Source organism: Somniosus microcephalus, chromosome 13 (assembly GCF_052327205.1).
Source record: "Somniosus microcephalus isolate GS21.2 chromosome 13, FLI_Smic_1.0, whole genome shotgun sequence".
Classification (NCBI taxonomy): Eukaryota; Metazoa; Chordata; class Chondrichthyes; order Squaliformes; family Somniosidae; genus Somniosus; species Somniosus microcephalus.
In genome coordinates, this window is record NC_140999.1 from 151,936,338 (window position 1) to 151,964,011 (window position 27,674).

A 27,674-nucleotide genomic window follows, 5' to 3' on the forward strand; every position below is an offset into this window, starting at 1 on the left:
AAAAGTTTGTCACCATCCTCCGCCTGCTTCATGACGACATGCAAGCCGTGATCCTGACCAACAGTTCCACCACAGACCCAATTCATGTATGGACCGGGGTCAAGCAAGGCTGTGTCATCGCACCAACGCTCTTCTTGATCTTCCTTGCGGCAATGCTCCATCTCACCCTCAGTAAGCTCCCCGCTGGAGTGGAGCTAATTTACAGAACAAACGGGAAACTGTTCAACCTCTGTTGCCTTCAGTCCAGATCCAAGGTCGTCCCTTCCTCTGTCGTCGAATTACAGTATGCAGATGACGCTTGCATCTGCGCAGACTTGGAGGTCGAACTCCAAACCATCGTTAACACCTTCACTGAAGCGTACGAGAGCATTGGCCTTACACTAAACATCTGTAAGACAAAGGTCCTCTACCAACCTGCCCCCGCCACACTGCACTGCCCCCCGATTATCAAAATCCATGACAAGGCCTTGGACAACGTGGACCACTTTCCATACCTCGGGAGCCTACTGTCAACAAGGGCAGACATCGATGATGAAGTCCAACACCGCCTTCAGTGTGCCAGTGCAGCCTTCGGTCGCCTGAGGAAGAGTGTTTGAAGACCAGGACCTCAAACCCAGCACCAAGCTCATGGTCTACAGAGCAGTAGTAATACCCGCCCTCCTGTATGCCTCAGAGTCATGGACCATGTACAGCAGGCACCTCAAAGCACTGGAGAGGTACCACCAACGCTGCTTCCGCAAGATCCTGCAAATCCATTGGCAGAATAGGTGCACCAACGTCAGTGTTCTCGCTCAGGCCAACATCCCCACCATCGACGCTATGACCATGCTCGATTAGCTCCGATGGACGGGTCACATCGTCCGCATTCCCGATACGAGGCTCCCAAAACAAGCGCTCTACTTGGAGCTCCGACATGGCAAGAGAGCCCCAGGTGGGCAGAGGAAACGCTTCAAGGACACCCTCAAAGCCTCCTTGGAAAAGTGTAACATCCCCACCGACACCGGGGAATTCTTGGCCCAAGAATGCACAAAGTGGAGGAGAAGCACCCGGGAAGGCGCCGAATACCTCGAGTCTCTTCGTCGGGAGCAAGCGGAAGCCAAGCGTAAACAGCGGAAGGAGCGCACGTCAACCCAAGCACCCCACCCACCCGCCCCTTCAACCACCATCTGCCCCACTTGTGACAGAGACTGTAGGTCCCGCATTGGACTCATCAGTCACCTGCGAACTAATTTTTAATGTGGAAGCAAGTCATCCTCGGTTCCAAGGGACTGCCTAAGAGAAGAAGTGAGTATTCCTGACCAGTGTATGGTGGTTTGAATGGTTTAAAACCCATAAGTGTGCCATTAAAAGAGTTGGGTTTATGCACAAATTGGATCTACTCTCACTGAATTCCATACCTCAACCAATTTGTAGAGAAGCTGCCTTGTCAGAAAGAGCGAGAGATCTGTACCTACATTGCTCTTATGCACCTCCTATTTTACTAGTAACATTGGCAGACAGCTGGGAACAGGTCACCTGCCTACTCTCGAAGCTGGAAAATAGTGCATGACACTGGGGCAAAAAGAAAGTACTAAAAGCTGGAGAAATAAATTATTTAAAAATTTGTTTTTTAAATTCAACATGCCAGCTTCACATTATAAAATCAGTGTCAGGGATGCATATGTTCATGAAATGTACTAGGTAATGTCAGACAAAGTAAGCGCTTCTGACAGTATGAGATGGGATCATCAAGTAATTCTGCTCATTAGTCTTATGCAGCTATTTAAAAATAAACAGCCTACTCATAAGTAATATTCAGACTTGATAATCCCAAGAAATATGTCATGGCTTAAGTCAAGACTCTCCATTTAGTCCTTTTTCACTAAGGCCTACCAGGACCGGCACATAGGAATAACAAAAGCCTGGAAATTACTGTAAAATAACACACAGAAATTTGATATGACCAAGTTAAACCTTGTTTGATAACATTACTGACAGTAGTCTCTAGACTCTAATGTGTTTTAGCCTGCTTTTTTTGGCCATTGTAATTTATGAGAGTACAATTCCATTTTGGATATGGTCCATTTCACCTTATGCTGATCTTGTGACAGGTTGAGAAATGGCCTGCTGTCTCAGAGAGACTCTCCACGTTGTTCCAATAGGTAGATAAGTCAGACTTCTAACATTTACAATATAGTAGTTGTGACCCTGTCTAAAAATTGCGAGCTTGTGACCCTGTCTAAAAATTGCATCAGCAGCCAATCTGAAGTTATCTTAATCTGAGTTAAGCTGAGAGAGCTCGGTTTTCTATATTTGTTTCATGGAATTTACCTATAGTTATTAAAAAAAATTAGCAAGAGTTTTAAATGACTTTTAAAATAGATGTAAAATATAGCATGGCTTTCTGGCTTCTAGATATCTCATCATGATAGCTCTTCTATCACTAACCTTTCATTAGAACTAATTTTTCTGTAGGTCTAATTGAAGGTTGGGAGAGATGGTCAAATGTTAATAAGGTTGAGCCTCAATACGAGCTAGGATGACCATTTGTATGAGTTTTTAATGATGCATTGTCTCAGGTTACCTTGCAATAGACAATGCTTGACTAATAGTATCTTTTTGTCCTAGACATGGGACAAAATTCTCAAGACAGTTGTAGTCAGTTGCTTCAGTAACTAGACAAAAAAGTGGGAATTAACCAAAGTAAATTTACTGGTGATTAAAGGAATCAATGGCTGTGCTGGAGAATGGAATAGTTTCTCCCCTAACCAAGCAGTCAGGCCCAATTGTGAGGCTCCTGTATTTGCATGCTGGAAATCAGAAATAAAAACAGCATCTGAAACAGAAAGATAGATCAACAATTCAAGTGGCAACCTTCATCAGAATTGGTCCAATGAAGTGTCCCACCCAAATCCTTCACCTATCTTTTTCTTTCAAATACTGACCGATCCGCTTCCAACTCTTTCTGTTTTTATTTCATTGTTCTAACAATGTGTTGTGGTAATAATGTGTCTCTCTTGCAGATGTTTAAGAAATTCATATTCTCTATAATGTATTTTAGGTTTCTGGATAAAGGTGAGGTAATTTTGTATTACTAATTGACACACACTGGAAAATAACCTGAGATTCTTTCATGTTTACTGATTTCTAGAACTTCCATTACTTTCTGAGAACTGGTCACCCAACGTTGATTCATTTGGGGAGAAAAACAAGATGGGTAATCCTTAATCTCTTACTGGAATAGAGTTTTGTCCTCACATAGCTCAGAGCTCAAACTGTACGGTATTCCATTTCAGGTCTAACAGCAACTTGTCTGCAAAAGTACTTAACTTAAAGTGAAAAAAGACAGGTTCATTTCTAGAATCATGTTGAAAGGAAACTGAATTTGTATTACCATTAGTTTTTTTTGTTTGGAAAGATATGGCTCTGTGAGTTGAGGTTGTTCTTGGTCAAGCTTCATCAGTTCTGCAGCGGTGTTTACTAAATGTCCTGTGAGAGGGAAAGACAAAGAAATATGATAATTTCATACCTATTATATCTTGTACAATACAGTAAACAAAAGAATTACGGTATACTGAAGCATCAGAAATCATTCCCTTAGCTGGTACAGCTTTTGGTCTAGTAAAACAGGTTCTTAATTACCATTTTATCAGGAAGATTCTGCCAAGGTTTGAAATCGTAACTGTACTGTGGAAAACTGTAACAACCAAACTTAAATGGTTGAATTATCGTCATTTCTTTTTTAAGTTGATCATATCAAGTGCTGCGCTTTTAAGTAAAATCTTCTAGCAATTTTTCCAAAAGCAATAGAGATCATTCAAGTGGAGTTTATTTGACTATGTAATGTTCAAATGAAATGTGCATTATTCTGTGTGAATTGAATTTGCAGTTGTGATTTGGATACTCATCCATATCGTACAATCTGAATGACTCATATCAATTTATGCTAAATGAGATAAGAGCAGAATCATACAGGCTGCAAAATTTGTTGCTATTTCAGTTTGTTAAACTAATGTTGCTTTCACATTACCTACTATCCCTTCACCAGACCATTGTGCTTAATGAAAAGCATCTTACACAGCACAAAGCTGCAAGTGCTCTGGTTATCATAGAATCAAAGAATCATAGAAATTTACAGCACAGAAGAAGGCCATGCGGCCCATCTTGTCCGTGCCGGCCGACAAAGAGCTATCCAGCCTAATCCCACTTTCCAGCACTAGGTCTGTAGCCTTGTAGGTTACGGCACTTCAAGTGCATATCCAAGTACATTTTAAATGTGATGAGGGTTTCTGCCTCTACCACCCTTCCAGGCAGTGAGTTCCAGACCCCCACCACCCTCTGGGTGAAAAGATTTCTCCTCAAATCCCCTCTAAACCTCCAACGAATTACTTTAAATCTATGCCCCCTGGTTATCGACCCTTCTGCTAAGGGAAATAGGTCCTTCCTATCCACTCTATCTAGGCCCCTCATAATTTTATGATTGGAGTTCTTTTAAGTAGTTGATAGAATAATCCAAAACTCCACTGCCCATATTCTAACTCGCACCAAGACCCGTTCACACATCGCCCTTGTGTTCGCTGACCTATATTGGCTCCCGGGAGAATTTATAATGGGGAACAAGGAAATGGCTAAGCAATTAAACAAATACTTTGGTTCTGTCTTCACGGAAGAGGACACAAATAACTTCTCAGAAATGCTAGGGAACCAAGGGTCTAGTGAGAAGGAGGAATTAAAGGAAATTAGTATTAGTAAAAAAATAGTGCTGGTGAAATTAATGGGACTGAAAGCTGATAAATCCCTAGGGCCTGATAATCTGCATCCCAGAGTAATAAAAGAGGTGGCCATGGAAATAGTGGATGCATTGGTTGTCATCTTCCAAAATTCTATAGATTATAGAACAGTTCCTGCAGATTGGAGGGTGGTAAATGTAACCCCACTATTTAAAAAAGGAGAGAGAAAACAGGGAACTACAGACCAGTTAGCCTAACATCAGTAGTAGGGAAAATGCTTGAGTCTATTATAAAGGATGTAATAATAGGACACTTAGAAAATATCAACGGGATTAGACAAAGTCAACTTGGATTTATGAAAGGGAAATTGTGTTTGACAAACCTACTGGAGTTTTTTTAAGGATGTAACTGGTAGAATAGATAAGGGAGAACCAGTGGATGTAGTGTATTTGGATTTTCAGAAGGCCCACATAAGAGGTTAGTGTGCAAAATTAAAGCACATGGGATTGGGGGTAATATACTGGCATGGACTGAAAATTGGTTAACAGTCAGGAAACAGAGAGTAGGAATAAATGGATCTTTTTCGGGGTGGCAGGCACTGTGGGGTACCGCAGGGATCAGTGCTTGGGCCCCAGCTATTCACAATATATATATATCAATGATTTGGATGAGGGAACCAAATGTAATATTTCCAAGTTTGCTGACAACACGAAACTAGGTGAGATTGTGAGTTGTGAAGGATGTAAAGAGGCTTCAAGGCGATTTAGACAAGTTGAGTGAGTGGGCAAATACATGGCAGATGCAGTATAACGTGGATAAATGTGAAGTTATCCACTTCGGTAGGAAAAACAGAAAGGTAGAATATTATTTAAATGGTGCTAGATTGGGAAATGCTGATGTACAAAGGAACCTGGGTGTCCTTGTACACCAGTCACTGAAAGCAAACATGCGGGTGCAGCAAGCAGTTAGGAAGGCAAATGGTATGTTGGCCTTCATTACAAGAGGGTTTGAGTACAGGAGCAAGGATGTCTTACTACAGTTGTACAGGGCCTTGGTGAGACCACACCTGGAGTACTGTGTGCAGTTTTGGTCTCCTTACCTAAGAAAGGATATACTTGCCATAGAGGGAGTTCAGCGAAGGTTCACAGACTGATTCCTGGGATGGCAGGACTGTCTTATGAGGAGAGATTGGGTCGACTAGGTCTGTATTCACTAGGGTTTAGAAGAATGAGAGGGGATCTCATTGAAATGTATAAAATTCTGACAGGGTTAGACAGACTGGATGCAGGGAGGATGTTTCCCCTGGCTGGGGGGTCTAGAACGAGAGGTCACAGTCTCAGGATACGGGGTAGGACATTTAGGACTGAGATGAGGAGAAATTTCTTCACTCAGAGGGTGGTGAACCTGTGGAATTCTCTACCACAGAAGGCTGTGGAGGCCAAGTCACTGAATATATTTAAGAAGGAGATAGATAGATTTCTAGACACAAAAGGCATCAAGGGGTATGGAGAGAGAGCGGGAATATAGTATTGAGATAGAGGATCAGCCATGATCATATTGAATGGCGGAGCAGGCTCGAAGGGCCGAATGACCTACTCCTGCTCCGATTTTTCTATGTTTCTAGCAACACCTCAATTTTAAAATTCTTATCTCCATGTTCAAATTTCTCCATGGCCTCACCCCTCCCTATCTCTGTAACTTCCTTCAGCTCTGCAACTCTTAGAGAAATCTGCATTCCTCCAACTTGGCCTCTTGTGCATCCCCCACTTCTTTCGCCCCCATCATTGGTGGATGTGCCATCAGCTGTCTAGGCTCTAAGCGCTGGAATTCCCTCCCCAAACCCATTCACCTCGCCACCTCTCTCTCCTCCTTTAAGACGCTGCTTAAAACCTATCTCTTTGACTAAACGTTTGGTCAGCTGTCCTAATGTCTCCTTCAAGAGATAATCCATATTATGGATTGCGATCATAGATTAAAGATTTTTTTTTTCTCTTACCTTGCTTTGTCACCTTGAACTGAGCCTCAGAGATGGCATAATATGCCAATAAGCTGAGTTCTAGTTTCATTATTAAGCAATTACAAAGGTGACAGAGAAATGCACCCTGGTTTATTTTGCTCTGGAGTGACAGGTATTTGAATACGTGCTGATAAGAGGTGCAGCAATGGCAAGAAAGAGGACATAAACCACAATCATTGGGGATACAGAACGGTTCTAAATAAACCAAGAACTCATGCATTTTTCAGCACTCTTTTAATGCTAGACTTGGGTACTTCTGTAAATCTAGCGGAACTAACTGATCGTGTTAGTGGATAATATTCTCGCCATACAATTTGGGTTAAACCCAAGTGTTTGTATAAAATATTTGTATTCAAAAAAATATTATTGCAAGAAGGATAAACGTCAGATTGCTGAGCATTTTCTGCTCTTATATCTTAGATTAACTAGAACACTGACAGGAACTCGTACCTTTTTAATGTCACAAATGATTTCACAGGAATATGGCAAAAAAGCCACACTTTAGAGTGAAGGTTGAAAGTTTGGGCGCGCAGGCCCACGTGCCAGATTGGTAGGGCAGTAGGAAAAAAGTGGGCAGGTAAATGAAAAATGAGGTAATGGTTGGTACAAGCCTAATTGGAACAGTCAAGTTGTGCAAATCAGGTCCTACGCTGAATTTCACGTTCTTTAGGCAAGCTCTGCCCAGGACACATACTTATTCTATATAGAATAGGCAGATGACTAATTAATGGGCCTGGCTTGCAAAAGTTGGATTTTTAAAGCTGGTATTGATTTGGAAAAGTTGCTACAATCCTTATTTTTTTCCAATAAGAACTGATAGTCAGTTACATTTTATTCCTTACATTTGTTTTCTTGAGGGCACCAATTTTGCTTTTTAAGATCTATTTTCCCTTTTTTTTGTAGTACTACTAGTTGCTTCTGCAGTTGAAGATCCAGCAATCAAAGTACTAAAGACAGAAATGGCTTAGGGGGTTTCCAAGGTATTCAAATTTTAGATGAGGAAACAGGTTTGTGAGAGTAAACCAAATATAGATCTGACATTACGTGTGCATTGTCAGTACCCTGTCACTCACGATAACTGGCCCAGACAGTCCTTCCTCGGCATCTCAGAGGAGACCTGTCTCCCAATCTCTGCTTGACAAAGGAGGCTGCCACTTAGCTATGCCTTCTCCTGCAGGCTGTGCTGCAGACAACTTGTACGATAGAAATGGCTCTTCCCGTGGGTGTGAAGGTCACTACTAAATCAAATTACTTTGCTGGAGGATCCTGCCAAGCTACCACTAGTGACAGATGCCATATCAGTCAGTCAGCTGTCCCCAGGTGCACCAAGCAAGTTTGCAAAGGGCCAACATGCTCATCAATTTCTCTGTGGAAAGGGGGCATCGGGTTTACAAGTGGCAGGGTTCCTAACAGTGCAGAGCATCATCGGTGTCACCCACGTACTTGTACAGATCATTGAGCCTAACTGCTACCTCCTACTGACAATGTACACTGTTGTCGTCTGGGGAGGTCTCTTAAAGTGCCCAACAGTGCAATCCAGTTCTCATCCACCTCGCATGTCCACTTTTTCAGCCAAGAAACGTGGGCCTCGATATTTGCAGGGAGGTGTAGTGGCTGGGAAAACCGGAGGTCCTGCTGAATTTAACGGCAGAACCTTATTTACATTTTTTTTTTACTTTGTTTCCGGGTTGGCAGCCAGCCAGATCGAGAGGCTGACTGGCTGTCGGGCGAGAAGGCCTGCAGCACTAGACTGCAGCCGGTGGGGGGGGGAGAGATCTTGGAGGACCAGGGAGGGCATCGGGGGGGGGGGGGGGGGGGAGATCGCGGGCTGTGAGAAGATTGCGGGGGCAGAGAGGAGTTCGGCGGTGGGGGGGGCGGGGGGGTTGTCCAATCGTTGAGGGTTAAATTTCACACCATGGAGTCAGGTGCTGCACTATTCCATCACGTTTACAGACTTGATTTCATGCCTCTACACTGGGTTTCCTTTATTTTTGCTGGGCATTTCTTTCCCCCCCAAACCCCCGCCCCCCCCGACCACCACTACCCAACCACCACCCCCTAAAGCTTTCACAAAGGCTGATACATTTTTTTAATCTATTTTGAAATTTTATAAAGGTTGAAACAATATCTACCCCCATATTCAAGCACATGCATAAACGTTCCACCAATGAATATAAATACTTTGAAGGACAACTGATAAATATTTATTATTGTGCTATCAGGGATGGGATTCAGTCCCTGGACTAGGATCGATTAGTCCACAAATAGTGCTGGAGAAAATGTATAAATACTCCCCTATTATACTGCATGGATCAAAGCCCTCTATTACACCAGAAAGAACACTCATGTTCATGTATGGCAATCATTCAGATCTAGTCAAATTCAACTGGATCTGAACATATTCAGCTGCAAAAAATACATTTTAAGTCCTGTTTCGTCACAAAGTAATTTGTAAAAAAATATATATACCTAATAGAAAATTCCTAACTTGGAGATACCTTACAAATAATGAAACTTTTTGAAATATACACCCAGCTCTGAAACTGCCCTGGATGGACAACCTCTCTGTGCAGAGGTAAGCTCAATGCAAAAGGCTGAGAAGCAAGGCAGGATGTGAGTGTGTCGCTGAACAGGCAACATCAGCTTTGAGCCTCTGCGGAAGCGAGCCACAGGGAGGCGAATCTTTGTTAATGTACAATCTAAAAGAGCGTCCTTTTGTTACAGGACTATGGTTTTCATAAACAGCCCCAATGCAAGGCTTATTATAGACTATTATCTTGGGGTTTTCCTTTAAATTGACTACCATTGATGGCACTCACTTGTAAGGCCGTTAAGCTGGATGTACTGCAGATGTTACTGGGCTGAATCTATCGGAAAAGTCCCGGAGCAAGCGAGTAAGATCGGTCAGAGAGAGATCAGAGATTGCGACGAACTCAATCAGCTCACGATCTTAGCAGTAATACCAGGATTGCGTCTGCCAACACTGAACCTGAAAGAGTTTGTGTGGTAAGTGGGAGGGCACCTCCCATGCATGGACCAGCTGGTGCCCATGTCTCTTGAGCGCTACTGCCACATGCTGCCAGAAACTCTGGTGCCTGGTCACCATCATGCCTAGGCTTCCACATCCCAGACACCCCATTTAGTCCCCATCTCGGGGGGTCCAGCCTACCTCCCTACTAGTCTGGCTACCCCACCCCCACCGGGGGCCCGTAGGGCTCAACTCACTGGGTGTACCGGATTTTAAGCTTACATGGGCCAGGAAAGCAGGAACTCCCAGTGTAGGGAGCCCCATCCCTGCCCTGCTCCTTTTAGAGGCTCTGCCCCTTACAAGGTTAACTGGGATTTCCCAACTAAGTTCGGGACCAGTCTTGGCCTTTTCCCCAAGGCATTCTGCTGGACTCCCATCAGAGTTTCAGCAGGAGTCTACAGAACAGCTGAGGAATTTGGCAACAATATTTTCCAATGCAAAACCACACTCAAAAGGGAAGAATGTCTCCAGAAATTATGACAAAACCATGCAAAAATACTATAAGACAATCAAGTGGTGGTGTCACTGGATCTAAACCATTGCCTTTTTTTAGTGATGACAAAAATTTAAACTACAGCAATTACTGTTTAAATATGTGCAGAAGAAAAACAAATAGAAATGAGACCATTTTTGGTTAAAGTCACCATCACATTGAAAGAGATGAACAAGAAAATCATGGTCTTTCCAATTGCCATGAAACATGTAACCTGCCTAGAGGAGTGAACCTGGCAGGAAATGAGATGATATTCATGTTAAACAAACAAAGAGCTCACCTCCCAAAATGGAATGACAAATCTTTTTAAAACTGGATAATTCTGACAGCTAAGGAGGAATAGTGTACAGACTTTTAGAATGCTAGTAGTGGAGGGTGTGGAGTAGCGGACATGCAAAATATCATTTGATGGCTGTGATAATTGGAGCTCAACCTGGGCTTGCTGTAAATTTTGGGATAGGTATATAAAACAGCAAAGCCCAATCCCACAACTGTTATCTGTCGCAATTAGGGAGCACATCCTGTGGGTAGTTTGGAGAGTATTAAGAGTTATGTCACTATAACAGATTCAACTAGATTTATGCAGATATTTTTAGAACACTTCTGTAGAAGCAAGAGTTCAATTAACCTAAAAGCACCATGAGAATAATATCTGGTATTCAATATGCTTCACAATAGCCAGTTAAGCCTATTATCATCAAATCTACTGTGTCTAGGAGGAAGAGACCAGCTATAATATTATATATATATGCTTTGTAGAATATTGTAGCCAGCAATGGTGACAACTTGGGCTAAGCTCTATTAAGGATGCCCATTTCTTTCTGCATGAGATTTACCACACATTCTTTCCCCTTGTTTGCCCAAGCACAGATCAGATGTGGTTAACAAGTAAAGAGGCAAATGTTTGTTACAGAAGAGATTTTTCTACCCTTGTAGAGTAGAGGTGAGTTGGCAACTTCAAGGTCAATCTTTCATTTTAGGATTACAGGAAACTTTGTGATATCCGGCACCAACGGGACCGAGCTGTTGCCGTCCCATCAAAACTGCCGGACAAACCAGCGCTAATGTTAAAACATACGGAAACTTTTGAGCTCCGTATCTAGCAACAAACCCTGTTGCTTAGCAACAGCTTCTAAACAGTCGGCCGTAGCTTGCAAGCGTCTCTGTAGCTAAGCAACAGCTTTAGCTAGACCTTTCAGAGCCTGACTAGTAAAAAAAAAGCAACGAAAAGAAAAAAAACTTACTGAACCGACTCCTGAATTTTGCCGGTGGCTCGAGCATTCCGGACAGTTAACCTCCGGATAAACCAAAGTTTCCTGTACTGAGTTGCTCTTTTCAGTACCCAAGATTTCACAGGGCCAATTTTCCAAGACTCCGTTGGCAGTGCAGAGTCTCAGTGGTCAGGAGCATGGTTTTTGAATTTGGGCAAGTAGACTAGCAGCCTAATTCTTGGCAGGGACAATTTACAGGGAAGAAAAATGCATTTGGGGTGCAGAACTGATGGCCAGCACAAGCCATCATTAAGACTAAAAAAAAATGTACTTTGTAAGCAATCCTATAGCTCAGTGTCTTACAGCTTTTGTTTCACCCTCTTCGGCTGAATGTGCTGACTCATATGGGGTGTGGTTGAACTGATGCTAGCCATTCTCATGTGTGAGCCCAGAAAACAATTAGCAGTAGAAGACTCAACTATGCAAGTGCAAGAACCACAATCAAGCCCAAAAAATGTCCTACTCCGATATAGCACTTTGCAATGGTAGTTGCGACATAGTGACCAGGAGTAGGAACCCTGCCTGATTATTCCCTTCCCTTCCCTAGCCCAAGGTGCTGAGGTCAGTTGTATCCATACTGCCGACCCAGTTGAGAGCAATTAACTCAGCATGGATGAGGATTTGAACCCGAGTGTTGATTTTTCTGTGTGGTTTTGTTCCACCTGAAGCAGTGCCATTTACCAACTGAGCCATGAGGGGAACTATTCATTTTCAACTTGAGACACAACATACAGTCAAAAGCATATTGATTCCATTAAATGCATCCTGCGATTGAATGCAAAGCACTCTCATTACAGGATGTATTAAAGTGCTCTGCACCCATAATCAATCCTGTAACAAAGGATTATGAAAATTTTAAAACAGAACTATTTTTTTTAACAGTTTGTGTCTTCTCGTGCTACACAAAACTGTATAATGCTGCTCATCACTCGTCCTCACTCGGGGATTAAACTATGTTTTCACAGCGCTTATTTGTGCATCTTCTCTTTCTCTCGCTACTTCTTTCTTTCTCTTGGTTCTCTCACAAATCATTTAATTGGGAGATAACTATTCAGCTCTTCACTGTTCCTACCTGGCAACGTTCTTTGCTGATTGTATGATGAAAGATTGCAAGCTAAGGAGACTACAGCAGTGTATGATGAAAGATTGCAAGCTAAGGAGACTACAGCAGTGGAGGCTTATGTGTCCACACCTTTAACGTAGACAAATGTCCCAAGGTGCTTTACAACAGCCTAATCAGACAAAAATGGGCACTGAGCAAAGGCTTGATCAAAGAGTTTGGTTTTAAAGATGGTCTTAAAAGGAGGAGAGGGAGGTAGAGAGGGGAGTAGGCATTAGGGAGGGAATTTCAGAGCGGTTGCCTTGACTTCTGAAGGTACGACTGCCAATGGTGGGTCAAAGGGAGAGGAGGCCAGAGTCAAAAGAACAGACAGTTCTGGGTAGGTTGTGGTGCTGGAAAAGATTACAGAGATAGGGAGAGGGGAGGCCTTGAATGGATTTAAACATGAGAATGAGAATTTTAAATTTGAGATTTTGGGGGACCAGGAGCTAATACAGGTCGGCAAACACAGGGGTGATGGGTGAGCAGGACTTGGTGTGGAATAGGTTATGGGCAGCAGAGTGTTTTGGATGAGCTGAAGTTTACAAAGGGTGGAGGATGGCAGGCCGGCCAGGTGAGCATTGGAATAGTTGAGTCTAGAGGTGACAGGCATTGTTGTTATGTGGGTAAATGAGGCAGCCAATTTTCACACAGCAAAGATCCACAGATAACAATGGGACAATGACTAGTTAATCTCTTATTGGTGTTGGTCATTCAGGACTAAATGTTGGCAAGGACACATGGGAGAACTTCCCTGCTCATCTTTGAATAGTGCTATGGAATCTGTCCATCTTAACAGGCACATGGGACTCGATGTCTCATCTGAAAAATGGCAGGGTCCATTTTAACTCGTGCCAGATCGGTGGTGGGGGTTCAGTGGCATTGGATTTTGGGTGACAGAAGGCCACCGCCGGGGACTCACAGGAACAGTCCCCGCACTAAAGTAGTTTTGATTTGGGGGGCGGAGGGTTTCAGTGGGCCATTGCGGTCGGGGGTGGGAAGCCCAGGGAGGGGAGGCCCAAGGTTTCCTTGTGGGTCCCAGGCGTTCTCTCCTCCAGTGAGTCTAGGAAGGAGAGAAAACTGGATGAAAAATAGAGTAATAAAACCGTCAAAAGAAACTGAATAAGGATTGCCCATCCTATAATGGTTAGTCTTACAGTTTTAGTACCTCCAAGGGTCAGACACAGGGACAAACATAGAAGCTGAGAATTTCACAATTATCTACATATAGTAAACTAGAACTGCCATTAAGTAGTAGGGGAGTGGAAGGAGAGATAAGCAAAACTATAGTTGCAACTTCCTGAACTGGATCACTTCCAGGATGTCAGGCCAAGAAACAATCAGTTAGTTTTTAATTTTTTCAAAATGAAATGGGGTAAATAAAAAAAACTACATTAGCAATTCTATTGCTTCTTTATTTATAATAAGTGCAGAACATTGCACCAGAACCACAGTTCAAAGCTTGACAATATTGCGTTGCGAGAACAAAATGCTATTCAGTGGCTTTGTTTTGTCTTTGTCAAACGACTTTGTATTCAAGCTGTGGAAAACATGCAGGAAGCCGACAGCTTCTCCTCACAGTTATGTGCGTTGCTGTGTTTACGCACATAAGGAAACCTTGGGCCTCCCCTCCCTGGGCTTCCCACCTCTGAATCAAAACTACTTTAGTGCCAGGACTGTTCCTGTGAGTCCCCGGCAGTGGCCTTCTGTCACCCAAAATCCAATGCCACTGAACCCCCATCTGGCACAAGTTAAAATGGACCCTGCCATTTTTCAGATGAGACATTGGGCTGGATTTTAACTCAGATGTGGGATGGTGTCGTGTTATCCGCATTTCGTGTTATTCACCCGAATCTAAATGGATGTGGGAGATTGATGCAATTTTAACTTAATTGTCCAATTGATTTCCAACATGTGGGAACCCTTGGCAACTGAGTTTTTCCTGACTGAAAGTCCCCTCCGATGACGTCATCATTGCTGCTGCATTTAGGGTCTGCAACAAGCCTTGCTTCTTCTGCAGGCTGCCAACCTTTTGCCCTTTCATGCTAGAGGGACCTGGAGGCAAAATGACCATCGAGAGACCTAGGTCTGCTCCCAGGTTTGATGATGTGGCCCTGCAAGCTTTAGTTGAGGGAGCAAGAGCTCATAAAGAGGTGCTCTTCCCTTCTTCAGGGAGGAAGATGCCTCCCCAGCAGACCAAGGCTGTGTGGATCCAGGTGGCAGTGGAGGTTATCATTATCAATAACCCGCAGAACCTGGATTCAGTGCAGGAAGAGATTTCATGACCTTCTGCGCACCGGAAAAGTGAGTATGAATTTCCCATCACCCTCAATCTGATCCCCATTGCCTTTCCTCACCAGCACTCAGCTTTAGCAATCTCTTCCTCCACATCCCACTTGACACTGACATCCATGCACCCTTACCTGTTCCCTTTCTCTCTATGGTCACATTCACATAATTATTCAGCTATGTAGCCCTCACACTCCCTATCACTGTGATGCTATGAAAACAACTGACAACACGCAGGGAGGGCCCTTGGTCTTGCCACCTCACTCCATCTTTGTCTCCTAACTATCTATGCTATGGAATCTCCACTCACTTCTTCATTCTCGCTCAACCTCCACTTGTCTCCCTCATTACAGGAAAAGAGAGCTCACAATAAGCGAGAAAGAGCAAGGACAGGAGGAGGGCCACCCTCACTAGCCCACCTCACCCCCTGGGAGGAGGTGGTCCTGGAGATCGTAGGAGTGGAGGAAGATGCGCAAGTGGGGGACGGACAGATGGGTGCATCACAGCAAGCTGGTGACAGAATAGTTTTCCATCTCTCTCATTGACATTGCATGAGTTGCTGATAATGATTCTGAAGCTCTAACAGATGGACTTATGAGCATCTGCAATATGCAATGTGCATGTAACCTTGGCATCACATGACTCTTTCTTTTACTCCCCCACAGGACCATCACAAGCAGCTGTCCCCACCAGCCAGGAGGAAGAGCCTGAGCAGCCAGACTCCTCAGAGGAAGCTGCAACCTCTGAGCATGCAGTGAAAGCAGAATTCAGTGCAGCCAGCACCAGCACAGACACTCACACCTCGGTGGGACCTTCGGGACATAGAGTAGTGTTGTCACCTGGTGTATCACAGCTCACAAGTGAGCATCAGCAGATTGTGGAGACAGGGACAGCAGTGGAGAGTCCTAGTCAGAGGGCACAGGACTCTGCCAGCTCGGCTCAGCTGCATGTCGACCCTCTGCCTCTGGGTCCATCCATAAGATCAGCGGTGCTGGAACTCCAGGAACAGATGCAGGAGTCTCTGGCAGGTTTTGTCTCCAGGGTCGCTGCGAGTGTGGAGCAAATGGAGGAGTCCATAGTGAACATGAGCAGAGCTTTTGTGGAGTCATTGGTGCCTCAATGCATCACCACGGAAAGGATGGCAACCTCCATGGAGGAGATAAGTCACCAGAGTGCAGAAAACATGGCGAGTTTTCATAATAGAATGACATCGCTGGAGGAGCGATGGTCATCTATTGAACAGAGAAACCAGACCTTCATGGAAGTACTTCTGAGTAGGACTGCCAGTGCAGATATGGGTCCCCATGGCCCCCTGATGTGCAGCAAGGTGCTCTCAAGCCACTTCCAAGCGCTGGTCCCTTCTGGCCTGTGCAGCTTCAGGTGGGTGAGCAGCAGCCTGGTGCTCCTGTTGCTGCTGCTGTTGTTCCTGGTTCTGCGGCTGGTGTTCGAGCTCATCTAATGCCCAGAAGGGAAGGAAATAAATGGCTCCCATGCTTCTGGTATATGCCTCAGTTGAGAAAGCGCTCAGTGAAGGTGGCGAGAGGGGTTTCCCAGGAGGTCACACTGGAGATGGGTGTCAGGCTCCAAACTTCCACAGCTGTGGTTGAGCCTTCTAAAAGTTGCCCCAGACCTGAGGCCACTAAGTCCTGCCACCTGCAAATGATGGCTGATCAAATCTCCTCTTTAATGGTTGACCTGCAGTTGATAGTCACCAATCCAATAGTGCTCACACCAGGTTTCACCGTCGTGTTTCCCACCAGGTGTGTTTAACGTGGGAAAAGGGTTAAATTCGCAAGGGCCTTTCAAAATAGAATTATAGAGGCTATTTAGTGCTTGTTAAGGGCCTTAATGACCTATCCCGCCTGTTGGAGGCGGGACGGAGTCGGGACCATTAGACATGACTGAGTTAAAGTTGCTCGGAGTCGGGAACCAGGCGGGGGAGGTCCCACCCACCAGATTTCATGATTTTAACCTCCCACACGCCTCCAATCCCGCCTCCACGGCCCATTGAAAATTGAGCCCATTGAGTCCCACGAGTTAGTCTGAAATGAAAATGTGCATGAGTTGTAAGTTGCAGGGTTCTCAAAATTCCCACACTCCACAAGTTATGGATCAAGGGACCCTGTTTTGGACAAGTTATTAAAAGTAGGGTACCCAGAATGGCTTCTGTAAACCTCGTGACCGATACTGACAGGATTTTTAAAACCAGGGCTCTGCCAACAAGCAGGCCTGGAGACAAAACATTAAAATGCAGGAATCAGTGAGAACAGGACTCTCGAGAACCAGCCAGACAAAGTATACACAGAATACGCATTTATTCAAGTTGAATCAAATCAAATTAGAATGGGCCCGTAATGGTGGCCATTAGCTTTCTGCATGTTTAATTGATAACAGCTCACAGTAGACATTAAGGTAGGACGGGGACAATTAAGTCTTATCCATGACAAAGCAACCAGGACATCGGGGCCATTAGACCCGGAGACAACCACTCCTAAAGTCGTTAAAACAAATGGTTGTAATCATTTAAAACAGCCCGCCAAAAGTTAAACAATGGACTGACCTGATTTGGCACACAGATAAGGAGTGGAAGAACGGGTATAACTGTAGGCCCATCATTAGCAATCGCTCTCTTGTCTCTTCCCTTGACTCTTGTTGAGCCTTGGCCTGCTGCCGCTCGTACTCGTGCCCTGGCCTCGTGGCGGGTTCTCTTCTCACTCCCCACACTGCTCAACAACCAAGAACGCCCATTACACCGGGACCAAACGCGGGAGGAGAACGAGACCCGAGTTCAAAGTCATACAGGACACACAGGCCACAAAAAGGGCAGACGAAACGAGATGAGACAAGACAAGACGAATAAGAAGGTAAAACCCGACAAGAGCAGAGAAGGGCAGCAAAAGACGCATTGGTAAAAACCAAATGCCTAGTTATAAGCTGGCGTTTGGGGAAGAAATTAGCACTGTATGTATGGACAGTGAGAATAAGTTGGCAATTGAACACTGCGAATAAGCTGGAGTAAGACGCGGGTGTCCACGCCCACAACGAATATGCTGGCGTTTGACGCTTGGATAGTAAAATCGAATAAGCAGTAAAAACCGCCAACTGCCCCATTACCACCGACGACCGCCCAAGGGAGAAGAAGAGAACCCATCGCGACAAGACGACGACAGTAGCTGAGAGGGAAGGTGTGTCGCATCAACAACTCCAGCACCGCGCCCTGAGACCATGTGGCGATAGAATACCCCAAAGGACAGAAGACCAAACCTCAAAACTCACAACGTTAAAGCAACAGGTTTTGGATTGGTGAGCATGAATTCCTGGCCCCTCATCGCTTAATCTAGTTAGGTATAAGGGGTGGGATAAGGATAAGGGGATTGTTAATGTAGATGTTTTCCCTTGATGTGCCGTGTGTTCCCCATTCCCTGAATAAGTGTAATTGTTTATGCCTGTATTTTATACCAGTAATTTCTCATAAGACTGTTTTATTCTGTTTTAATAAAATCTTGGTTTTCTTACACCGAACCACTTGTCTACTTGATTTTCTGTATCGCCGCCTGTACCTAAGTCCGGTGTCTAGAACCCAGGGGTGTGGGAGCGATTTGAACCGCTCAAAAAGGCGACAGTCAGAGGCGAAGCTGACTGGGCACGACCACGACACCACCCCCTACAGTCATACAAAGAAAAGAACTTGCATTGTACCATCATCATGATTTCTGAGTTTTTGTTGAAGGTTATCTTCAGGACTCTCTCAGACCATCAGCATGAATATTATTAATACATAATTGATAATCTAAGATGACAAATCAAAATGTCCTGAAATCAACCTTCAACATCCATTAAGGCAGGCATAATTTGACAATTCAGTGCCTAAACATATGCAATGAAAGAATTAAAATGAAGACTATTTTATATTTATTCTAGATGTAGTTTACTGAATTCTAACATAAGCTAGCACCACATAAGAAATGGCATACTCAAATGTGTCTACTTGTCTTGGCATTGTGCAAGAGGTGTTTTGTTGGTAACTAAGGCTGGGAATTTTCTTAAAGCTGCTGCCATAACTTTGGCGGAAACCCTCTTTACACGTGTAAATGAGATTTCTGCCGCACTTCTGGCAAAGTTGCGGTGGTGAAGTGGAAGCAGCTCCCAGGATATTCTGGGCTTAAATGATGCTTTGTGCTGATCGGAGTGTTTAATAATAGCAAGAACTCTTATTTTTTTATCTATTTGTTCTTGGGATGTGGGAGACACTGGTAAAACAGAATGTATTCCTGATCCTTTGTTGCTTTGAGGGTATTAAGAGTCAACAATATACAGTGGGACTGAAGGCACATGTAGGCCAGAGAAGGTAGAGGTGGCAGGTTCCCTTCCCTGATGGATATCAGTTGGGTTTTTACAACAATTTGGTCATTTTCATGGTCATTTTCTGGTGCTAGCCCACTAATTACCAAATTTATTAAATACAATTTCACAACTTTCTCCATTGGCATTTGAACTAACGATTGTTGGTTTGTCAATCTAGTGCCATAATTACTATGCTACCATACCTGGATGTTACAATGTCAACCCCATTCCAAAGTGTGTTACACTCTTTGCACTTGTGTATCAACTTACTGCGGATTTCAGCTGTGGCGTACTTTGGGATCATGGATTCTGTGGTCAATTCTGGATGTAGAATGCAGCCATGAGTGTAGGCATCCATGGGGAGTGAGTCCAGCAGGTCTTTAAAGTGCTGCATTCTGGAATAAATAAGGCTCCCTGTTTCTGGAATTAACCTTGGGAAGTTTTCTGGAGATTAAATAATAATTTATGTCAGGCATTGCCAAAAAAAGACCTGGGCTCTTCAATTTATCCAGGATTGTATAATTGTTAAACACTGTAACTTTGTAATTACAACATAGCCCTTTCAATCAAACAACTTATTTAATATAAAGCATTTTAATAGCAATTTGACAATGCACCCACACATAAGAACATTCTTATGACTACACTCAGCCTAGCCTAAGGAAAGTCATCTCGGTGAATTACAGCTATAAAGATTTAATGTGATAAACACCTACACAGAAGAGAGATAAAAGTTAATGTCCCTCAATTCCCAGGCTTTAAAATTTAATGCATGCTTGTATACCATACTTAAAGGTACACTGTCATAAAGGCACAATGTTTGTTTAAGCAGGTTAAATTTACAAATAAAGTACTGTAAATTAAAACTATCATTCTTTTGCATTCCATGCTGATGTAAAGTATATAAGGTACATATATCAATGTACAGCAATGTTTATATTCAGGTGTATTAATGCAATATACCTGCTACCTGTTTGTTATGACTGCTGAATATATGCAATGAATGTTGTTAATTGAATGAAAATTTTCTCAGTCTATATTTGCCTACACCTAAATAAAACTTTTTCCTAGCATATAATTGCACTGATCAATCAAACTACAAATATAATCTGTTTCTATTAATTGTAAATACCTAGGACAAGAAAACAATTTGCAATTAATTGTCAAGTGGGATTACCAAGAGCCTATTGATACTTCAGTGCAGATTTTTACGACAGCTGTTTCCTAATGTACTTGTAAAGCAACATGATCTATTGTAGCCTGCATAGATATTATTGTACTCAATTACACATTGACCTAGAAATTACTGTGTGAGATATTAGCGCATGGGTGCTTAACATCTTAAATGTCATTACTTTGTAGGCTCTTATCTTCAGTCATTTCTAGGCTATTATGTTCAAAATGATTGTTATGTGTTTTTTTACTTGTTGCTCATTTTTCAGGAAGCCCAGTGCCAAGAGTGATTCTCAGATGTGGATCCTGTATTCATATAGAATCAGTCAGGTGCACTAATGAAACACAATTGGCTATCTAAGTGTTCACTACACTCAGGCCTATTTTCACTGTTTAAGGCTTTTCCCATGGCCAATACAGCATGAATAAACTCATTGGCTGTGATCTTACCTTTCGGTGCGAGTTGAGAGCGCGAGTCAGCTGCCTTCCGGGTTCCAATCCCGCTCCCAACGACGCCCGACGCACAGATGTAATTTTACGTCAATTGGCCTTGTTAAGCCCGCCCTGCGGGCTTGCTGGCCAAATAAGAGAAAGCCGGTGTCAGATGACATCAGTTGATGACGCATCATCTGCCGGTTTTCTTAAAGGAGCCATGCACATTTTTTTTGACAGCTTATTTCTCGGTGGTTGACAGCATTGAGGTGCTGCAAACACTGCTAATCACTGTACAAAGGTGAGCCCTTGCACACACGCTCTCCAGTGACTCTCTCCTTAGGATAAAACAGATGACAGCTGCAGGTGAGGTTGCAGAAGCAAGCTGTCACTGGTGAGAGAGGTTCTCTCAATGAGGTGAGACTACACAAAAACTTCAAACCTTGTTACCTACAGAAAAGTCTAAATACATTAAAAATGATTTTCCCAACATTTTCTTACCTTTGAAACTCACCAGTGTACCACTGGATCCTTCACACCACTTCTGCAGCTGTCATCAATGCACAATCCTTACAGTAGACCCAAAGCATGCCACACTTACCCTGGCGTGGTGTCCAGACATCGGGGAGCCCGCAGTCGACCTGTCAAAATTGAAAAAAGCCTCTTAACTGCATGTTAACTACCTGTTAACAGGCAGTTAAGTAGCTATAATCCTCTTCCCATTGCTAGGTGTCGGGTTCCTGTGCAAATCGGGGACCCGACACTTGGGAAGACTGTATGACGGCGGGTTGACAGCGGGTTCGGGACCTGCTGTCAATCTTTGCAATTTCGCCAGCAGTCCCACGCCAAATCTGTCCCTTGAGCACCGGCAAAATTCCGCCCATTAAGTCAATGTTGGATATAATTGTTTGAACTGCATTTATCTGACTCGAGTAATGCAACTTACATACAGCATGGTTTCTCTGGATAGGGTGATAATCAGTAATTTCATGTAAATAAGATTAATCAGAACACAACAAAGCTTTGAGAACGAGAGAGTCCCTAAGTGAACATGTGCAATTAATTAAGCAGAAATCTTGATTGAACAGTTTACAATAAAGTGGAGTAAACAGTCGTATTGAGTCGCCTCAAATTATAAGTATACATACAAAATAATAACATGCATGATGGTGTCAGACCATTTGTTTCTTGTAGAAGCTTGCCCTTCCTTCCGTGTGATGTGTTCCAGTAAAGTCTATTCAAGCACAACATAAAATAAACCCAAACTTAGCAATGAATAACAAGCTGTAAAATTTCAAGAATATTCAGTACAAGTTGATATTGTACATTTACGAAAAGAGAAAACAGGAAACATAGAAGATAGGAGCAGGAGTAGGCCATTCGGCCCTTCGAGCCTGCTCCGCCATTCAATGCGATCATGGCCGATCATCCAAGTTCAGTACCCGGTCCCTGCTTTCTCCCCATACCCCTTGATTCCTTTAGCCTTAAGAAATATATCCAACTCTTTCTTGAATATATTTAATGAATTGGCCTCTACTGCCTTCTGTGGCAGAGAATTCCACAGATTCACCACTCTCTGGGTGAAGAAATTCCTCCTCATTTCTGTCCTAAAAGGCCTACCCCTTATCCTTAGACTCTGACCCCTGGTTCTGGATTCCCCGACCATCGGGAACATCCTCCCTGCATCTAGTCTGTCCAGTCCTGCCAGAATTTTATAAGTTTCAATGGGATCCCCTCTCATTCTTCTAAACTCCAGCGAGTACAAGCCCAATCAACCCAATCTCTCCTCATACGTAATTCCTGCCATCCCAGGTATCAGCCTGGTGAATCTTCGCTGAACTCCTTCCATGGGAAGAATATCCTTCCTCAGATAAGGCGACCAAAACTGCACACAATACTCAAGATGTGGTCTCACCAAGGCCCTGTACAACTGCAGCAAGACATCCTTGTTCCTGTACTCAAACCCTCTCGCTATGAAGGCCAACATACCATTTGCCTTCTTAACCGCCTGCTGCACCTGCATGCTTACCTTCAGCGACTGGTGCACAAGGACACCCAGGTCTCACTGCACTTCCCCTTCTCCCAATCTATTGCCATTCAGATAATAATCTGCCTTCCTGTTTTTGACATCAAAGTGGATAACCTCACATTTATCCACGTTATATTGCACCTGCCATGCTGCTGCCCAATCACCCAACCTGTCCAAATCATCCTGTAGTTTCTCGGCATCCTCCTCACAGCACACACACCCACCCAGCTTTGTGTCGTCTGTAAATTTGGAGATATTACATCTAGTTCCCTTGTCTAGATCATTAATATGTATTGTGAGTAGCTGGGATCCAAGGACCGATCCCTGCAGTACCCCACTAGTCACTGCCTGCCACTCGGAAAAAGACCCGTTTATTCCAACTCTTTGCTTTCTATCTGCCAACCAGTTCTCTATCCAAGTCAATGCCTTGCCCCCAATCCCATGTGCCTTAACTTTACATGCTAATCTCTTATGTGAGACCTTATCGAAAGCCTTCTGAAAGTCCAAATACACCACATCCACTGGTTCTCCCTTATCTATTTTACTAGTTACATCCTCAAAAAATTCCAGTAGATTAGTCAAGCACGATTTACCTTTTGTAAATCCATGTTGACTTTGTCCGATCCTGTCACTGTTTTCCAAATGCTCTGCTATTACATCTTTTATAATGGACTCTAGCATTTTCCCCACTATAACTGTAGCAGGGGTAACATTCTTGGGGCTCTGATGACTATAAACTGCTTGACTACATTTCACAATATTTATGGTATTATCACAACTCGTTTAACTCACCTACTGTTCTCTATGATGTTGGTGAAGTAAAACACTGGATATATTCTAAATGCAACCATCCAACAAGCTACAATATTGATATAAACCCATTAAATCATTTCATTGCACTCTGATCTTATTGGTAAACACCACTTTAAAGACAGTACACAATCTGAGAAGAATTCATCACTAGGTTTTAGTTGTTAAATAACTATTGAATTCATTAGCAACAAAGGCAAATCACACAAAAACTGAACAGAGAGACAGAAAATTATCAGGAAGCTCAGCAGGAAAATGGCTAGACCATAACATAAAATGAGCGTTAAAATATATAAATTGTACAAATGGGAAGGATAAAATATAAAAAGGAGCTAATTACAAGCAACATGGGCAAACTGGGAATTTTAATGCGATAAATGGAGAATGACATCGATATCAAATGCAAGTGGAATATTAGTGAAAACAAAGAAATGGCTTCAGGTCCATTTTCAGGTCCAGGGACTTGAGCACATAAAGCTGTGCTGACACTCCAGTGCAGTGCTGAGGGAGTGCTGCACCGTCGGAGGTACCGTCTTTCGGATGAAAACGTTAAACCGAGGCCCCATCTGTTCTCTCAGGTGGATGTAAAAGATCCCATGGCACTATTTCGAAGAAGAGCAGGGGAGTTATCCGCGGTGTCCTGGCCAATATTTATCCCTCAACCAACATAATAAAAACAGATCGGTTCATTATCACATTGCTGTTTGTGGGACCTTGCTGTGCGCAAATTGGCTGCCGCATTTCCCACATTACAAGAGTGACTACACTTCAAAAGTACTTCATTGGCTGTAAAGCGCTTTGAGACGTCCAGTGGTCGTGAAAGGCGCTATATAAATGCAAGTCTTTCTTTTTCATCTTCTGGCAACTTCAAATTCATGTTTCAAATATTGAATGGAACAAGTTCACTTAAATGTCACTAAAGGATGTTGCCACCCTATGAAATGTAATTGTGAATGGGAAATCTGACATTTGTCTGCTAAACTAGACCCATGCAATCTTCAAATTAAGAATAGAAATAATAATTCTCCACAAAATATTTTGTTTCTGCTAAAAAGGCCATTGTTTGAAATAGCTACGATGTTTTTAAAGCACAATGGCATCCTGAATAATTGGGCACAATTTTCATGTGGCCTGATTCATTGGACGGGACAGTGAGCAGAGAGAGTCCACTTGATAAAGCTCACCGGAGGCACAAACCATTTTCATAGCTGGGCTTTATTTAAATAGAATCAGAAAGCTGCCCACACTAAACAAGTTGATATGCAGCTCACTGATCGGAGAGGAGGGGCTCGTAAATACGGTATTTACCCTTAAAGAGAAAGGCCAGAATGATCAGTAAGGGGAGGCAGGAGATAAAAATGGCTCTTAAGATTTTTGTAGAGTTGCAGGAAGAGCATTCTTGTCTGAGCAGCCTCCAGCGATCCCTTTAAGGGCTGTTGCTTTGCTGGTGTTCCATTTGGTGCGAGTGAGTGTGCCTTGCTCTGCACCCTATTTAGTTATATTAACGAGGCGTCCGCCTGTTTTGGCGAGAGCCCTCACTGCCAGTCTCGATCACTGTAGCCTCTTCAATTGGGTAGCTATTAATACTAAGTGTAGTTTAGAGCCTAGAAATTCCTGCTCATTATAATAATGTACAAATGCTTACTGCATTCCAGTGACATTCCTGTGTCACTATTTTAATAGTGGCATTAATGTGTTAATTTTAAATGGATTAATGCCTTCACTAAAGAAAAGGAAGAGGAATTCCATATGAATGCATAAATTATTCATAAGCCATCATCACAAACAGTAATTTCTATGCTTTTTTTTGCTAACGTTCCTGGGAAGCGCCTTGGGATGTTTTAAAGAAAGATTTGGATCTATATAGCGCCTTTAACGACCACCGGACATTTCAAAGTGCTTTAAAGCCAATGAAGTACTTTTGGAGTGTAGTTACTGTTGTAATGTAGGAAACACGGCAGCCAATTTGTGCACAGCAAGGTTCCACAAACAGCAATGTGATAATGACCAGATAATCTGTTTTTTTTTTGTTACGTTTAAAGGCGCTATATAAATATAAGTTGTTGTTGCTTATATTCTATCTGTGTTACGTTAATCCTTGTTCTTGTCATTTTATTTTAAGTATCCTATAGTGACATTCATTGCCAAATTGACCCATTTCTTTCTCTTCAATCTGTATTGATTCCCAATTTTCTGCATCATATATTAGTATTGTTATCACTAGAACCTCATGAATGTCTTGGTAGATTGAAACACAGCAGACCTATACTATTATACCATCAGTTTCTGGAATGTTTCTCTATCCTTCAGTGTAATTCAGTAGGCTGACCATTGGCAAAGATGCCTCAAAGATCATTCATCATGGGAGTAAGTGGTTATTTCATTCCTTACAGTTCTATTGTATTAAACTCTGTTGTGGCTTCTTTCATTGCACTGGTAAGGATGTTGTAATTGTGGTGCATTATCTGTGAAGTCCAGATCTCAAACTTCAGGCTGGGTGTTGTAAGCAGTTCTCTGCTATTATTGACTGGCTAATTGACCACCCAATATAGGCTAAACAGGAGGTGAGACCAAACACAAACTTAACATGCATTTGTCAAAACAAAAGCAAAATGTATGCAACTACAGTGAAATCTGTAAATTAGGGATACCTAAGGGACTTGCATTAGCTGTCCTTTAGTTGCACGTGTCCTTATTTTCGAAATGGTCCTTGTATGTAAAATAAACCAGATGAGCCAAATATCACAGGATTGGCTACATCTCCTGCGGCGGTCCTTCTTTTTTTTCCCTCCCACCTGAATTGTGCCTAATTCTGGAGCCCTACCAGCAAGATGTGATTTCAGTTTTATTTTCTGTTTGTCGGGTCTTCCAGTTCATTGCCATCCTGGTATCCTTTTCCATTGAAGGAGGGATGTCCTGATCCTGTGATCTGCTACGTTTGCAGTCTGCATGGGGCGAGGTGGCTGTAGGGCCGGAGTGCCTGGAAGATCCCAGCCAAATTGGGATGGGGGGGGCGGTTGATGTCCTGCAGACCCCTGTCCAGGACCCCCTCCCTTCGTGTGCTGCAGTTGCTAATGTTTGAAGTGCTGGGGGGTGGGTAGGGGTAGGTTAGCAGCTCATCAGTACCTGACTTACTGGTAGAGTGAGATGTGATCTTCCAATCGCAGCTTTACTTTTTCCCCGCTCTCTCCAGCCATTCGCATGTGCTCAGTTGGGTTTTGAGTGCTCAGCTCGTGTGAGGCGCCTGTTGCTCGCAGTCTGACCGGATCTTTCCCCCTGTGCGGCCGCATTCACACTCTGCATCTGTGCTCCTCTTCTGTGCACTTAATAGCGTTTTAAATTAGAAATACCTAATAATATTTGACAGGAATGGAAAAAAATGGATTCCAGCACCTGAAGTCAGATGGTGCGCTGCTCGACAGACTGAAGCTTGAAGGACCGCCCAGGTAGGATTTCCAACTCTGGTTGAATGTATTCCTGGAGGTTTGATCACGTGCTGTTCTGACTACATGACATCTGACCATGTGGTGCATGATCATGTGACATCTGATCACATGACTATTACAAATGCTATTGCATTTATCGTGTAAAGGTTGGACCCTCTGAACTTGAGTATTTTTTGCTTGTGGTTTTTCATCAGCAGCTGTTGTGCAAGAACCAGGAGGGCACCCATGAGCAGGCGAAGAGGGGTAACCGAGAAATTACAGCATAGGAGATGGCCTCGAGTGCTCAGTGCTGCTGCTCTCGCCTGCAACTCTCAGATCCTTTTATATTCCTCCTTTTCAGATATTGATCCCCTTCCCATTCATATTGTTTTATAATGCTCCGGAGAAGTGCCTTGGGACATTTTACTGCCTTAAAGGCGCTGTATAAATACAAGTTGTTGTTGTTATTATTAATTATTAGTCTCTACCTCAATACCCACGTGATGTAGGATCTGGCGGTCTAATAGCCCTCAGTTTAGGAACCTTCCTCCTCCC

At 43.3% G+C, this 27,674-nt stretch overlaps 1 protein-coding gene across 3 annotated transcripts in view; it reads right to left on the minus strand.

The window, feature by feature from the left end:
• gdap1l1 (ganglioside induced differentiation associated protein 1-like 1) overlaps positions 1–27,674 on the minus strand; it is an 83,119-nt gene that overhangs the window by 24,212 nt on the left and 31,233 nt on the right. For all 3 annotated transcript variants that reach the window (XM_086005367.1, XM_086005369.1, XM_086005368.1), the window contains exons 3-4: positions 19,521–19,694; positions 3,374–3,468 (exon numbers count right to left, since the gene is read on the minus strand). In XM_086005367.1, the coding sequence (XP_085861493.1) occupies positions 3,374–3,468; positions 19,521–19,694 (269 nt within the window). The remainder of the gene's footprint in view (positions 1–3,373; positions 3,469–19,520; positions 19,695–27,674) is intronic.